The sequence below is a fragment of the Camelus dromedarius genome, chromosome 9 (genome assembly GCF_036321535.1).
Source record: "Camelus dromedarius isolate mCamDro1 chromosome 9, mCamDro1.pat, whole genome shotgun sequence".
Lineage (NCBI taxonomy): Eukaryota > Metazoa > Chordata > Mammalia > Artiodactyla > Camelidae > Camelus > Camelus dromedarius.
Genome location: NC_087444.1, coordinates 77,513,094 through 77,529,682, shown reverse-complemented (window position 1 = coordinate 77,529,682; position 16,589 = coordinate 77,513,094). Strand labels below are relative to the sequence as shown.

Below are 16,589 nucleotides of genomic sequence, written 5' to 3'. Positions count from 1 at the left end.
AATTTTCTTCTCTCTGGAAGAATGTATTTTGGCCAGGAGATGGTGGTGATCTTTACTACAGCATCACCCAGAGAAGCCAGAGGTTGGTATCCGTCTTGAATCCCCAAACCCCCATCCAGGTAACGCCACTCAACGATGGTGCAGCACGGTCCCGCGGGCGCTGGCAGAACCACGCTGGCAGAGCGGCCGATGCTGGACTGGCCGCGGGACAGCGCGGCGGAGACCTCGGGCCCCGCCTCCCGCCTGCGCTGCGGGGCGCTCGGCCGCGGGGGCGCGCGCACGCTTGCAGAGCTGCCGGCCGAGGGCCGCCCGGCTCCGCGCGGCGCCGGCCCGGAGGCGCTCGCCCGGGCGCGGAGAGCCCCGCGCCTCGCCGACGGCTCTGACGGGCTGAGCGGCGCCGGGGAGCGGCGGCGGCGGCAGCCGGCGCCCGTCCCGCTGGGGCGCCCGCCGACGCGGCAGGGGGCTCCCAGGGCCGCGCTGCCGGCCACCACGCGCGCGGGGGCCCCGCGGCAGCCCCGGCTCTTGGCTGAGCAGCCGCTCCTCGCGGAGGTCGAGGGGCTCTCGGGGCCGGACAGGAAGGCGCGTTTCCCGCAGCGCGCGGCAGACGAGGCCCGCGCCGCGCGAGCTCCGGACCCGCTGGGGGGCGGCGCCGGCCTGCTCCGCGTGGGCGCGGCGCCCGCCGCGTGCGGGCCCGTCTGCGCGCGCCCGGCCGCCTCCCGCGCCTGCGGCTCCTCCGCCGCCGCCGCCGCCGCCCCGCGCCTGCCGCTCCTCCGCCGCCGCCCCGGGCGCGGCCTCCGGGCGGCGCTGCGGGCCGCGGGCCCCCTGGCTGCCCAGGGCGCCTGGGCGCAGACGTCTGTGTTTGGCGGGCAGGAGCTCCGGAGGCTTGGGGTGGGGGAGGCCGCCCTGCGGCCCCTCCTGGACAGGAATGGTCTGCAGGAGAGCCAAGACCACGGGGGCTGCTGTTCCTTCGTCCGCCTCAGCGTCCAGCAGCTTCCTGCCGCCGCGTTCTGTGCTTTGGAGGCGGAGGACGAGGAGGAGGAGGAGGAGGAGGAGGACGAGAGCAGCCCCAGCTGGGACATTGGGGATGTTCAGCAGCTGCTGTCCGGGGAAGAAAGGCTGAAGAGCCCCGCCCTGACCCAGGTGGGGTGCTTCTTATTTGGCCTCCCCGGGGAAAAGGGAGCCAAGGCGCTGGAGACGGTCTTTGGCTGCCAAGTGTCAACAGAGGTCAAGCGGGAGTTACTGAAATGCAGATCAGTGTCCGACGGGAATAAAGCCTGCTCCTCAACGGCGGACACGAAGGAGGTTTTGTACTGTCTCTACGAGTCTCAGGACGAGCAGCTTGTGAAGGAGGCAGTGGCCCAGGTCAAGGAGATTTCTATTCACTTGACAAGTACATCTGAAATGATGCAGTCTTCTTTCTGCCTTAAACGTTGTCAAAACTTGGAGAAAGTTTCACTGCAGGTGGACAAGGGGATATTCCTGGAGAACGATACTGCGCTGAAGCCAGACACTCAGGTTGAGAGGTAAGAACTCCCTTTTCACTAATTTTTCCATCTTTAGCCTCATCCCATGCTCTGTTCGGAAGAGGACAGTTTCATACTCTCTGTGTCTTAGGGTCAGAATTTTCTTATTGCTGAAATTTCTTCCTGCAGCTCACCACTGAAGATGGGAAACGTGATGTTTAGATTAGGAACGGAGGCTTTGGAAGCTTACTTTGTTTTAGTGTTTAGTGTTACAGTTTTCATGTGGGAAAGGGGCTCCGGACACTCTAGACATTTCATATAATTTCCCTCCCTACCAAGTCTTTCAAAACTTTTGTTTTAAACTGTAGTCACTGTGCTGTACATTCCATCTCAGGACTTAGTTATCTTATAACTGGATGTTTGTAACTTTAGATTACCTCACCCATTTGTTCCTGTCCCCCTTCAACCTCTGGCAACCACCAACCTATTCCAGTCTGTTTTCTGCATCTGTGAGCTTTTATTTTTTTAAAAGATCCCACATGTAAGTAAGATTATATAGTAATTGTCTTTCTTCATCTGACTTGTCACTTAGCATAACACCCTCAAAGTCCATCCATGCTGTTGCAAATGGCAGGATTTCCCTCTTTTTTATAGCTGAGTAATATTCCATTGTGCATGTACCACATTTTCTTTAACGATTCATCCATCAATGGACATTTCGATTGTTTCCATATCTTGGTTATTGTAAATAATGCTGCAATGAACATGGGGTTCACATATCTTTACCAGATAGTGATTTTGTTTTCTTCAGATAAATACTCAGAAGTGAGATAGCTGGATCATATGATAGCTCTGTTTTTAATTGTTCGAGGACCCTCCATACTGTTTTTCATAGTGGCTGCACCAATTTGCATTCCCACCAACAGTACACAAGGGTGCCCTGTTCTCCACACCCTGGCTAACATTTGGTTTTTCTTGTCTTGTCGATAATAGCCATTCTAATAAGAGCTGTGAAGTGATGTCTCATTGTGGTGTTGATTTTCATAACCCTGATTAGTGATACTAAACACCCTTTCATGGGCCTGTTGGCCGTTTGTTTATCTCCTTTGGAAAAATGTCTATTCAGGTCCTCTGCCTACTTTTTTAATCCATTTTTTTTCTATTGAGTTGTACGAATTTTCTATATGTTTTGACTATTCACCCCTTATCAGACATAGGATGTGCAAACGTTGTCTCCCATTCAGCAGGTGGCCTTTTCCTTCAGTTCATTTTGCTGACGGTTCCCTTTTCAGGACAGCCTGCCAGCTCTTGGCACTTTTCCCGTATGTCCTTTTCACAGGTGCTCTTGTCTCTCCTTCCTCCTCGGTCACAGCACGACCATCACTCTCTTCATTTCCGGGCAGGTCTCTGCTCTGTGTTCAGTTCAAACAAGAATCTGAAGTTTCTGGATGTGAGAGAAAGTTTCCTGAGTTAGTCCTCGGTGAGGATTCTTTGCGAGCAGATAACCCGTGTCACCTGTCATCTCCAGAAAGTCGTGTAAGGAGAAGCCAGTCCTGCGACGGTGATCCCCAAGCACTTTCCATGTGGGAGCTGTATTTGAATGCCCGACCAGGCTCCAGGCAGCCAGGTGCTCAGAATACAAAGAAATGAAATGGTTGCTATCCTTAAATGTGTCTAGTGGGAGAATCCTGTTTTATGTTTGAGTCATTTTCATGAAATCTGACAGAGTTTGGATATTTGACAACATCGACTGTGGGGTGCGTTGGAATCATACTACATTAAGTCGTGTTATGAAATCTGGCCAAGAGCTTGGATGTTTCTGTATGTCTGCTAAGGGGCACATTCGAAACTCAGCCTATGGAAAACAGTCACATGCGTGTTAGGAGACCTGGGCAGGAATTGCAGAAATATTCCAGAGATCAAAGTTTCAAATACGTGAATAACAATGTGTTGATGGAGCATTTATAACTGGTGTGTGGAACAGACTGAGAAATTTAGTCTGAGTAAGGTAGGTTGTGGCAGAAGAAAATCGAGATGTGGGTCACATGGGCAGGTGAGCAATAGCACATCCTTTTAAACCAACACGTGTTCTTTTGACAGTGGCCATTCTGTCAGGTGAGGTGATGTCTCGTTGTGGTTTTGATTTGCATTTCCCTGATAATTAGTGATGTTGAGCATCTTTTCATGTGCCTGTTGGCCGTCGGTGTGTCTTTTGAACGATGCCTATTTAGATCCTCTGCCCATTTTTAAATTGGATTATTTATTTTTTGATATTGAGTTGTATGAGTTCTCTAGTTTGGGTATTAACCCCTTATTGGACATATCATTTGCAAATGTCTTCTCCCAGTCAGTGGATTGCTTTGTCACTTGGTTGGTTTCCTTCGGTGTGCAAAAGCTTTTTAGTTTGATGTAGTCCTATTTGTTTTTGGTCGTTGTTTCCCTTGACTGAAGTTGCAGGCAGGAGCTCTGAGCAGGAGCACCCCCTGTATGCCGGCTCTCTCTGTCCTGAAACTGAACTTTGAAACTTCTGAATGAGCCACAGGGAAGGTTCATTATCCAAAAATGAAGGGTCGAGGGTTGTAAGACCAAGTGTGTGTTTAGGGAGAAAAGTATTTCACAACAGGGAGATGAGTTGCCAGGTTTGGAGGTACCAGATAAAAGCTAGTTTAAGAAGTTCTAAAAATACAAGTGAAAATGAAGGTCTGACATAAGAGTGTAGTGGGAGAGGCAGTAATGCAGGTAATGATTTTTATCTCAAATTAGGGTGGATTAAACATGCTTTAAAAAGAGGCCCTAAAAAAAGTCCTTTCTCCAGTCAGTTCTTACTATATACAGAGGAAAACATGATTAGCTTCATTATTGTGTAACATGAGGTTTACTGAGTCTTATTCTGAAGAAGATGGTACAATCGGGTCCTGGGAAATTTTTTTTTTATACTGAATTATTCCTTGAAGACCAGAGTTTGATTAGAGAAAATCTAATCCACTTAAGTGTTCTATTCCACTTAAAGATTTTTTCAATTCCATTTAAAATTCTACAGACATGATAGATATTGGGGAAATAAACACCAAAAACAGCTCTTAATGGTCCATACCTTCAAGGAGTCTGTAGTTTGTTAACTTTCAAACCCTAACTTCCTGTCGCCTAAATGAAAACCACTTTGTGGAAACGCAAATGCATGGGGATATGGTAGGAAGTGATTTATTCTTACTAGAAAGTCAGGCATTGAGGAGCAGGGAAAGTTGTATGTGAACTGAATGTTAAAAGAAATAAAGAATATAACATTGTGTGGGAGGAAGACATTTTCCTCTACACTTCTGGGTTCTTCTGGCTGGCCTAAGAATTCAATTGACGTGAGAAAATCAAAAGTTTAATAACATGTGTACACAGGAGAGACCCAGATGCCTGAGTTCCTTCCTCAAAAGGCTGAAATCCTCGCATAAAATGCCATCTTCAACTAAAGACAAAAGAGGATGTTGGGGCAGTGGTTTGGTTTGGAACTTCAAAAGGGAAAGCAATTCACATGGAGATGGAAAAGCAAACGTTTGGTTAAAAAAAAAAAAAAAAGTTTGGCCCTGCAGAGACAGTGGGACCCAGAGTGGAGTCTGCTCTCCAGGCCCTGCCGAGTCCCCCCCCCCCCGTCACACCAGCCCGTACTCTTTGCGGGTACCTGTGGTGGTAGCCCTACTCCTGGGGCGGCCCCTCCGAGTTCCTCAGGAAGTTAGCGGGAAGGTCAAAGTTCGTCCTGGGTATTTTTGGTCTTGATCGTTTTCAGCTTGAAATAGTCTGCATGCCAAAGAGAAATTTTGGGGTGGCAAGTTTTGTTTCAAAAAAAAAAAAACAAACATGGGGATGTTTCCTCTGAAGACCAACATGAGCGTACAAGACAAAGGTGTGTCAGGCCCTTGACCATCCAGTTCCATCTCCCGCCCATCGCCATATGCTACTTCCATTAGGAGTCTGTCCTTTTCTTCTCTCCAGCTATCACTCCATTGGCTTGTCCTTCAAGGCAGCTTCCTAGACCTCTCCCCGGCTCTGTCTTGACTGGTGACTTCTCATTCCCGCTTGGTGTTCACAGCACCAGCCATCTGCAACACCCAGGATGGAACCCCTTCCTATTTTCCCTAGGATTAAAAACACCTCCCCTGCCGACGCCTATCGGGACTTCCGCCTGGCTTTCGTTGGTAAGAAGCCTCTGACAGACTTGGTCCTGGAAGGCAGTGTCCACAGTGATGAGGCTGCTGCTGCTGCTGTGTGAGCTCTTGAAACATTCGAGATGTAACGTGCATTGTCTGAGGTAGATCTCATGTCATTGCTGTTCTCAGCATCGAAAGGATGCTATGAGCTACATCGTGCTGCTGCATGAACAAGAAAGAAGAGGGTGGTCGCTCTTACTGGACGCCATACTAAACAGGGAAACATTCTCAACTAGAGTGTGGATGGTGTGTCAGCCTGTAATCTCTCCCCAGCCAGCTCTGTCCTCTGCAGTGAAAAATGAGCCCTGAATGCAAAGAAACACTCAGAATTTTGTGTTATCTTCTAGCTTAGGGACATGGGACTTCAGGCTGCTTGTTGCCGACCTGCTGTGATTCAGAGCAGTCATCAACCTTAACTGGCCACTCAGTGATGCTGTAGAAGCATCAAGTGTCCTAATTCCTGGTAGCTTTCTGGTTCGAGAGATTCCTGTGTCCTCAGGGAGCTCTCCATCTTTGGGGTACCATTCCCTCTGCCTGCCCAGTTGAGTAGCAACCTGAGGCACTAGCTAGCGACACAGGTTTTAGGATTTGGAAATGAGCCCTGATCTTTGCTATGACATTTATGACCTATATGATCTTGAGCTGTTTCCGCCTCTATAGATTGGGGTTTCGAGAACTGAATGAAACATGGGATGTGAATTGCTTTCTGTAGGGCCAGACACAGCTGGCAGTTCTTACTATTATGGATAATTTCTGATAAGTGCTTCTTTTCATTAAATTAAAAAAATCTATTAATGCTAACATTTTGATAAATGATGTTTGATTAAATGATGCTTCTCAGTGGATACAGTATTCCAGGCTCCAGAATGACAAACGGCTGGTATAGAATCTCCTGTTTTTGCTCACTTGACTTGAGACACTTCATGTTCTACTTTTATTCCAGATACTTAAATAGATTTATTGTATCCTTGTTGCAGGTTAGGCTCCAAGGAAAGAAAAGTGCTAATTTTAAGAACTCGAACTTTACTTACGACATACATTCTAGTGGGCACAGTATACGGATTGCTTGTATCCTGTGTCTGCTTGACGTAAAGGTATCGTCTCTCCGCAAAGTATATATAAGGGGAAAAATTTAAAAGCTTAAGTAACTTGTAAAGATTTTGAACACATCAAGGGGCAGAGCCATGATTCAGACAGGCTTGTCCAAGGGTCGCATACTCTGATCTACGTCTGCCAGAGCAGCTGAGTTTCAGAACCCGCGTAATGGGTTAATGGATTGCCTCAGCGTTCTCTGAAACAGCTGCCCCATGTTCAGATTTCCATCAGCAGAAGGAGCTTCCAGTTCTCATTCCTGCAACACGAACTCAAACAAATTTTGGAATTAGCCACCTGAGTGGCACATGGTAGCTCCTTGTTTTAATTAGCATATGCCCTAATCACTTATGAAGTTGAACTTTTTGAGTATCAGGCATCAGTTTTTTTTTCCTAGGGAGCCACATGTTTAAATCTAAGTGGTATGAGGACAGATCCAGGTTGGGGAAAGTGATCGTTTACAAAGTGTGAGCACTACCAGGCCATGCTGGTGAAACTTCACATAGAATTGTATTATGGGTTTCTCCTCTTAGAGATGAGGCTGGATATTGATCAAATGGCTGTGGAGACGTCTGAAGAAGTAAAGGAGATCAACTCTAATAATTCAGGCCCGGGTCTGGCACATACTAGAGTAGAATGAGGTGAGAATCAAGGTCACAATCTTTAGGGAAGCACAGTTAGCTGATAATGGTCTCTGTTCTCCCAGAAGAAAGACTTGCCCCCATTTAATCCTACAGGTTGGGATCTTATTCTGACACTGCTCAGCGGTGGGCTGCTTTCTCCTCAGCTCTCAAAATCACCCAGTCCCTGAAATACCTGGGTCTCACAGCCAGTGAGCTCCTGGATGAGGGTGTCAAGTTGCCGTGCGCAACGCTGAGGCACCAGCGTGCTTCCTCCAGAAGTTGTCGTAAGCCTCTCATTTGTTCCCGTGGAGCGTCTCTGCTTTAGGTCTGGGGCCACACAGAGAAGAGCGACGGGGAGGCTGAACTTACAGGGCAGCCCCTTTGGGACTTCTGACCGACGCAGACATCTGGTTCCCAATATTGGTCCCAGGCAGATGACTCATGCATTTTGCCTGCCCTTCTGTCATTCCTGGTCCTTCAGGCTTTGATCACCAGCACGAGATAAAGAGCGTGGGAAAGTCACAAGAAGGGCTGTCAGCCAAGAAGGTTGAGGGGGAAATGTCTTACCACTTAGGTGGTACTTTCGCAGGTTGGAAAACTGTCACCTTACAGGAGCCTGTTGTAAGGAGCTGTCTTCCGCTTTGATTGTCAACCAGAGGCTGACCCACCTGTGCTTGGCCAGAAACAGCCTAGGGGATGGCGGGGTGAAAATTCTGTGTGAGGGACTGAGTTACCCCGAATGTAAACTACAGACTTCGGTGTAAGTCCCTGCTGGCTGTGTGTGCAGTGTGTGCGGTGTGTGGACGTACACACGCCCGGATTCAAGCAGGGCAGAAACAAGAGCACTTAATAATGCCACTTGAATGAAGCCGGCAAGACTTCGGTGGAAATTAGGGAAAGAACAGGTAGAAACAGATGTTAAATGTTTGTGTGTCTTTTAAGAGCAGGGTTGACTTTCTGGCCTCTTCCTATTCTGAGAATTCGAGATAAGCAGTTGGTTCTCAGGTCTGATGTTCTGGATACATCCTGAAAATTCACATGACCTACTTCTTCCAGCAATTGGGTTATATGGGCGGGTTTAAGACTGGAAAGGAAAAACGAGGACTCAGTTTGTAGTGGCAGATAGAGGCAAGGAGAAGGCCGTGTTTCTGCCTCAACAGCACTCATTAGAAGAATGTAACATTTCTTGTATGATGTCACCGCGTAGACTGCCTCGTTTTAAAGTTAGAGTCGATCTGGGCATCTAAACAACAGAATATGTCTGATGCTTAAGCATTTATGTGTATTGGGGACTCTACTAAATTTTACAAGAATGATCTTTTTAATCCTTACAACCACATGTGATAGTTACCTTTATTTCAGTTTTGCTAATTAGCTAACTAGAAAAACCAAAGCTTAGCCACTTAGCTTGCCCATGGTCACATCTGAGTAGTAGGTATGAAGCCCTCTCTGTAAACTGAATTGTCAACGATCATTATTTTAAATACCCATAGTCAGTGTTTGACCAAACCTGCATTTTGTAAGCTTTCAAAACTTAATTTTAGATTTTGCTTTAGCCCCTCTCCCCAAGCTCTGTAGGTTCAAGTACAATTTTAGAATCTCACACAGTACAAAGCATGGCGTCTTTCGTCCAGTTACCACCCACCTGCTCTTGGTCACGTCCACCTGCTGCTGTCACACCATGCTTGGGGCACAAGGCTGTCAGGTGGGTCGTAGGTGACCTGCCTAACTGTACCATGGGCCATCCTCTATGTGGTCTGGAGGATTTGTAGAAGTCTAAGCTTGTAGGAGCGTCTACAGTGTTTAAATTAGGAACACAGCCACTATGATGTTGGAACGTTGGACTTTTGGTGTACCGCAGTTATGTCAGGACGATTCAGTACTGGACTGGAAATAAAACATAAGACGAGGAGAATGGCATCCCAGTGACCTAACTGTGCAGGAAATAACTGAGGCCTCAGATTCAGTCTCGGGTCTGTCTGAGCCCAGAGCCCTGGACCTATGTGATATGCCGTCATTCTAGGGAAATCTCCATCTTAGGAGACGTGTGTCTGCTTGTCCATAATACAAGATGGTGGACAAAGGCCAGTTTAACTCTCTGCCACTAGGTAGGGTAGAAACAATGATCATTCCATGTGTATGTGTTTATGCACAAGCCTGCCTGAAAAGGCACAGTGCTGAAAGCAACGCGCCCTCACGGGGCGCGTGTCACAGGGGGATGACAGACTTCTCTTCACATGACTGTCCTTGCAGGCGGTGTCATTGCAACATAAAAAGACATGGCTGCAAATATATTGTGAAGCTTCTCCAAGGAGACTCCAGCCTAACAAGCTTGAGCCTGGGTTTCAACCCCACGGCCACTGGATTGTGTTTTCTCTGTGAAGCTCTGAAGAAGCCAAACTGTAACCTGAAATGTCTGGGGTAGGTAGTTCTTCTTCATTTTTAAGACGTTTTAGAAATATTTAATCTTCTGAAATTTTTGGAATATAAACTGCAATAGTATCACTCCTGGCCCAGTTTTAGGAGCAAACCCTTGCGGACTTTGAGTGGGTGCTTACAGAGTCGGCCAGAGGGCTTGGGGAGTGGATATAAACTGGGATGGCTTCTGGTGAAGTAGGCTTCAGGAGCACACTGCTTCTGCTGGGATCCAGGGATCAGGACACAGGATCTGCCCCAGCTCCGTACCCAGGGAACTGCAGGTGGGTACTGCCCCCAGGATGTGCAGTGGCTCCAACAGGATGGTGAGCTAGGAATCACTTTTCTGTTCCAAGTCTGTCAGATGCATCCCACTGATGTACCCAACTTTGCAACCAGAACCCTAATGGAAAGAGAATCTGGGTCACATAAATGTAAATTTTCCCTCAGCCTTGAGCAGAAAGAACACTAGGATATACGGTGGTTTTGTTTTATATCTTGGCATCTTGGCTGTACTTGGGGAACTTAAATTCTTGGTCAGATGAACTAAATCTAGGAGGAAATGGACCCAGGCATTAGTCAGTTTACAGTGTTGTGTCAATTTCTGGTGCACAGCATCATGCTCCAGCCATACACATACACACATGTATTCCTTCTCATAGTCTTTCTCATTATAGGTTCCTGCAAGGTATTGAATAGAGTTTCCTGTGCTGCACAGTAGGACCTTGTTGTTTATCTATTTTGTATATAGTAGTTAGTATCTGCAAATCTCAAACTCCCAATTTATCCCTTTCCCTCCTGGTAACCGTAAGTTTTTCTATGTCTGTGAGTCTGTCTCTGTAAATAAGTTTATTTGTGTCTTTTTTTTTAAGATCCCACATATAAGTAATATTATATTGTATTCTTCTTTATCTGATGTACTTCACTTAGTGTGATGATCTCCAGGTCCATCCATGTTGCTGCAAATGGCATTGTTTTATTCTATTTTTATGGCTGAGTGGTATTCCATTGTATATATATACCACATCTTCTTTATCCAGTCATCTGTTGATCTGGGCATTTAGGTTGTTTCCAGGTCTTGGCTATTGTGAAGAGTCTATTAACATTGGGGTGCATGTATCTTTTTGAATTAGAGTTCCCTCCAGACATATGCCCAAGAGTGGGATTGCTGGGTCATAGGGTAAGTCTATTTTTAGTTTTTTGAGGAATTTCCATACTGTTTTCCACAGTGGCTGCACCAAACTGCATTCCTACCTGCAGTGCAGGACGGTCCCTTTTCTCCACAGCCTCTCCAGCATTTGTCATTTGTGGACTTTTGAATGATGGCCATTCTGACTGGTGTGAGGTGATACCTCATCATAGTTTTGATTTGCGTTTCTCTGATAATTAGTGATATTGAGCATTTTTTCTTGTGCTTATTGGCCATTTGTACGTCTTCATTGGAGAATTGATTGTTTAGGTCTTCTGTGTATTTTTGGATTGGGTTGTTTGGTTTTTTCTTAAGTTGTATGAGCTGTTTACATATTCTGGAAGTTAAGCCTTTGTCGGTCACATCATTTGCAAATATTTTCTCCCATTCCGTAGGTTGTTATTTTGTTTTGCTTATCATTTCCTTTGCTGTGCAAAAGCTTGTAAGTTTAATTAGGTCCATGTGTTTTTTTTTCTTTTATTTCTATTACCTGGATAGACTGCCCTAGGAGAACACTGCTAAGATTTATGTCAGAGAATGTTTTGCCCATATTTTCTTCTAGGAGGTTTATTGTGTCTTGTCTTATATTTAAGACTTTAAGACATTTTGAGATTATTTTTGTGTATGGTGTAAGGGAGTGTTCTAGCTTCACTGATTTACATGCTGCTGTCCAGTTTTCCCAACACCACTTGCTGAAGAGACTGTCTTTTCTCCATTGTATATTTTTGCCTCCTTTGTTGAAGATTAGTTGACCGTAAGTCTGTGGGTTTATTTCTGGGCTGTCTATTCTGTTCCATTGACCCATATGTCTGTGTTTCAGGCATCAGAATTTTTAAAGGATATTCAAGTTGATTCTAACATTCAGTCAAATTTGAGCTCCCCTGAAGTAGAACTTTGAGAGGAAAATCCATGGTACCCGCAGGTTGGAATTCATCTTTCTGGATCACTTAACAAGAGCCCAGCACCAGAGCAAAGGCATTGACTAGGGACTTGGACATCAGAATATGGTTCAGATGCCATGTGATATTAACGAGCTGTGACTTCTGACATCTAAGCTTTTCCTTTCAGAATGGACGGTTCTTCTGTACGACCTATCCTCATAACAGCACAGCTAATGCATTTAGTGAATTACTTTGTAAACTCACCGGCCTCATTGTACAAATGTTTATATGACGAGCACGTGGGTCCATATTTGCTACCACGTCCCAGCCGTCATCTGTGATGGAGCCCCTTCCTGTCTCCCTAACTTCACTGCATGCTTTCTCCTCACCTTGGTGGGTAGCACTCAGCTAGCCTCTCCGTTCCTAGAACCACTCGTGTTTTTTTTTTCCCCACTGCAAGGTCTTTGTTCTCAATTGTCTTTTTTTTTTTTTTTTTTTTTTTGACGAGAGCATGCAGACCCTGAAATCTGCAGCGCTATCCGCCAAAACTCACTTTTCACCTTGGTTACTATGGGGGAGAACAAGCTAGTCTTGAGGGTTCAGAAGTCTTTTATCTATTGAGCCATGACCTGTTCTCTGTAACAAACAGTAAATTGTTTACAGTATTGTCCTGCCTAATCACTAGAACTGTATATTTTTAAACACTTTCTTACTGAGGTGAAAGTCACATAACATAGAATGATAAACCACCGAGTGTCCAACTCAGTGGCATTTAATAGATGTACAATGTTGGGAAGCCGCTGCTACTGTCTAGCTTCAGGACTTTTTCGTCTTCTTACATGGAAAACTCTCTACCTATGAAGTGGTCATTCTCCATTCCCCTCAGTTCCTGGCAACCACAGATTTTGTTTCTTTTTCTAAAGATTCACTTATTCTGTGTATTTTGTATGTGGCTTTTTATAAAGGGGTTCTTTCAGTTAGCATAATACTTTCAAGGTTTATCCGCATTGTAGCACGTGTGTTTCCTTATGTGGCTAAACAATATCCCACGTGTGGATATACCACATTTTGTTCATCCATTTACTCTTCGTCAATTTTCAGAGAGAAGTTGACTCTGTTTTCTGTATCTCCAGTGCCTGCCATCGTGCCTGGGGCAGCCCACGGATGGTTAGAGAGCCCGTGTGTGGATAGATGTGCACGTGGTACGGTGGTCACGGGCACGTGGCTGAGGGGTCAGTCTGGCTTGAGTCGGCTCGCTAGGTGTATATAAGCTGGCGTGAGCTGTATCTGCCCTACATGGTGCCTCCCTCTGTCCTCCCCTGGCAGAGGCATCGTCTAGCAGAGGTGTCTGGAGGCCATGGTAACATTACGTATTACCGAGTGTAATTAACTCAAGCTGCTGTAAGGAAAGGAGGAAACAATCCAGTCACTCCCTGACTCTCAGGCTTCTGATTTTCTAGTCCTTCCATCATTTCACACCTCACACTCGGAACATTTGGAGACACCTCCTTCCAGATGCCTGGAAGATGACTGTCTGCCTCACCCCCCACCCTCTGAAATGCTGCCGTCTGAGCCACTGACTGTCCCAGGGATTACTGCCTTGTCGCCCAACTAGTCTGCAGGTTTGGGTTCTTGATTTCCTGGCGTTGGTTCTCAGCCCAGCACCCCAAGGGATCATCAACTTGCAGGTCAGGCTACAGCACTTGTCTTTCAAGCCTCCAACACTCCTCATATCGCCGCGGGTGAACTCTCAAGGCTTCGCCGTCGCTCTCGGGGTCCTGTGGACCCTGTACTTAGCGACGAGCTGCTCTTCCCGCTCTGCCTCTTGCTTGGGTTTCAGCTGCACTGGCTCCTTCCCCCTTATATCAGAACCGTTCACTCTGCGTTTTCCTTTGCTTTCTTTTTCTCATTATCTTTCCAATGAGGAATTCACTGACCGTCACAAATCTACCTGATCCTTCTGTCCTATCTATTCTAATCCTGTTTGTTTTGTTCCAGTGCCATTATGCCATCTTCAATGCATGTCCTGATGTCACTAAAATCAGTGCCATGAAGAAAACACATGTATGTATTTTCCATTTCTTCACTACTAGGTCCCCATCAAGTAAGTCTGCTTGGCCACGTGTCGGTTCTCAGTAAGACCTCACTTGACAAGCAGGTGGGTTTCTGTTCTTTCTCAAAGGCTCTGGGGCTGTTCCACTACTCCTTATGGTTGTTGGGATCTCACATCTGCTCTCGGCAGCAAGCGGAGCCTGGAGACTCTGGACCTGGGCCAGAACGCCCTGGGGCGGAGTGGGTGATGGTGCTCTTTGAGGCCTTAAAACAAAATCGTGGCCCCTTAAAGAAACTCAGGTGAAGATAGACGACTCAACCATGGAAATCCAGAGGCTGTTGAAGGATGTGAAGGAAAGCAGCCCCACACTGACCATCGAGTGTCAGGATGCCAGAGCCACCGGGTCCTCGTGCTGTGACTTCCTGTCCTGAGCGCCCTGGGAGAAGTCTCCCAAAGCGGGAGGGAGGCCATCTGGTATCTCTGAGGCCTCTCGTTAACGAAGACCAGGTTGTCAGACGTTAGTTACAGGATCAAAATACAGACTTTAGCCCTGGTTTCCACTCTCTGGCTTTTGCTAAATTCTGCACAAGTCACGTACCCACTTTATGTTAAAATGTCTATAAGGCTAATAAAGGGCAAAGCACTTTGTCTGAAGCCGTGCCCGTTCACATGCCAGGAGCTAGCGGAGTAGGCTGTATGCGCGGCGAACTTGGTCTGGGGAAAAATAGGACAAAGGTCGCACGTGACTGTGTGGGTCGCTTCTGTTTTTCTGCCCCAGTGCAGGTGTTTCCTGGCCTGATTTGCTAGCTGCCCAGTGAGTCTGCATGATCCATGCAGTTTGTGGTTTCCTTCATCAGTTCTAGGATATTCTAACCCAAGAGGTGGTAAGCTTCTGTAAAGGGCTGGATAGCTGATATTTTTAGGTTTTGCAGGCTGCACGGTCTTGTCACAGCTACTCAGCTCTGCCACTACGGTGCTGAAGCGGCCAGAGGTGGCATGTAAGTGAGCGAGTGGGGCTGTGCTCCAGTGGAACTTCACAAAAACAGGCCTCAGGCCAGATCTGGCCCAGGGGCCGCAGTTGGCCAGCCCCTGGCCTAGACTCTCCTGCTGCTGCTGAAGCACAGATTGGATTATGTCACTGTTTTCTTCAAACTTTCTTCCTCCTCCTTTTCCTCCTGCCCCTCCCCTCCACTCCCCCTCCTTTCTTCTTTTTAATCTCCATAATGATTCTGCTTCAACCTTCCAGCTGCTTCTCCTATTCCTGTATTTGACATACCCCACTTCTCTCTATTTTTTTCATTGACGTACAGTCAGTTTACGAAGTTGTGTCAGCTCCTGGCATCCAGTGTCATGTTTCAGTCACATATCTGCATGCATATATTCCTTTTCATATTCTTTCCCATTATAGGCTACTACAAGATATTGAATACGGTTCCCTGTGCTGGACAGCAGACCCTTGTGTATCCATTTTATATACTATAGTTGTCTTCAACCTTTCAGTAATTCTGTGTGTACATGTGTGTGCAATCCACAGCACTGGAGAAAACAGCCTTTCTGTTATGTGTAATCTAGTGCTGTTGGCTCACAGAAAAGGCAGAAAAGCCCCGTCAGCGCTTTCTTTAAAAAATACAACCACCATTTAGCGCTAACGTCTAGGTACTGACACAAGGGAGCGATCTGTGTGACCGTAAGACCGCCTGGGGTGTCCCTGTGCGGGCAGGGACGCGGGACGGGATCAAGGCCCCAGCGGTGAAAACAGCAGCCCGTACTTAGTGATTTAGGTTGAAAGCTTAGATGACACAATTTGTTTTGGATTCAGGATAATGGTTTTTCTCAGTGACATTTTGTCCCCAACAGTTTTCACCTAATAACAATAAAAAACCTCGACATTTCAAATTTTTAGGTGAGATGAAACGCCTTTTTAAAAAAAAAACTATTCTTGAATACTTTAGCTGCACGTGATTGAAAGCTGCAGTCGTTACCCCTTAGCGTCTCGGAGACACGGTCCCCGGGGCGGGGCCTCTGCTGCAGGCGTGGGACTGTCTGCTCTTGGCCCAAGTGCCATTTCTTTGCAGCCAGTCACCCATTTCATTTTGGCTGCTGTTGAGATGATCTCTCTGGTTTGTCTTTGAGCACTGGTGTGTTTAAGCATGGATTTCCTTTTTATTTTCTACTTTTTGCTGTTAGGGATTTAGAACTTTAGGAAAAAATACTTAAGTCCCTATCTTTTTATGCGTTGTCTCCCGTTTTCTACATCGTCTCATGTTCCGTATCCCCTTCACGCTGTTGCTTCTGTGCTATGTTTTGCGGGTTAAACATCACATCAGTTGTCTTTCAACTAGTGAACTAGGGAATGCCACAAATTAACGCGGAATGGTCATTAACTCGAATACGGAGGCAGTGTGGCTTAACTTGGTGGCCCAATGACACCAAGAAGGACCCGATTTCTCTTCCTACTTTGCACTGCTATCCTTATCAGACCCTTATGAGGGTAAATCTGCTCAAATGTTCGAGGTTGCTGTGGAGTTTGGGGTTACTCAGCCGGTATTGCCTTAAATCAGACTTTTGGAGAGCAGTGTTTCGTGGACTTGGTTAGGCAAGGACTTCAAGGGCATATGTGGTGCAGGAGTTGAGTGTGGATGGGGAGCAGTGGTCAGGTTGTTAGAGGTGAATGAGT

General features: G+C 46.7%; 1 protein-coding gene across 1 annotated transcript; it reads left to right on the top strand.

Annotated features, from left to right (window-relative positions):
• Positions 1-135: 135 nt before the first annotated feature.
• On the top strand, positions 136-14,438 carry NLRP7 (NLR family pyrin domain containing 7). The gene is given in 11 exon segments (XM_064490028.1): positions 136-1,520; positions 2,826-2,999; positions 5,592-5,699; positions 5,701-5,760; positions 7,489-7,631; positions 7,634-7,658; positions 7,964-8,134; positions 9,628-9,795; positions 14,042-14,154; positions 14,157-14,210; positions 14,213-14,438. Coding segments are annotated over 11 exon segments (2,532 nt in total). The 3' UTR covers positions 14,344-14,438.
• Positions 14,439-16,589: the final 2,151 nt, after the last annotated feature.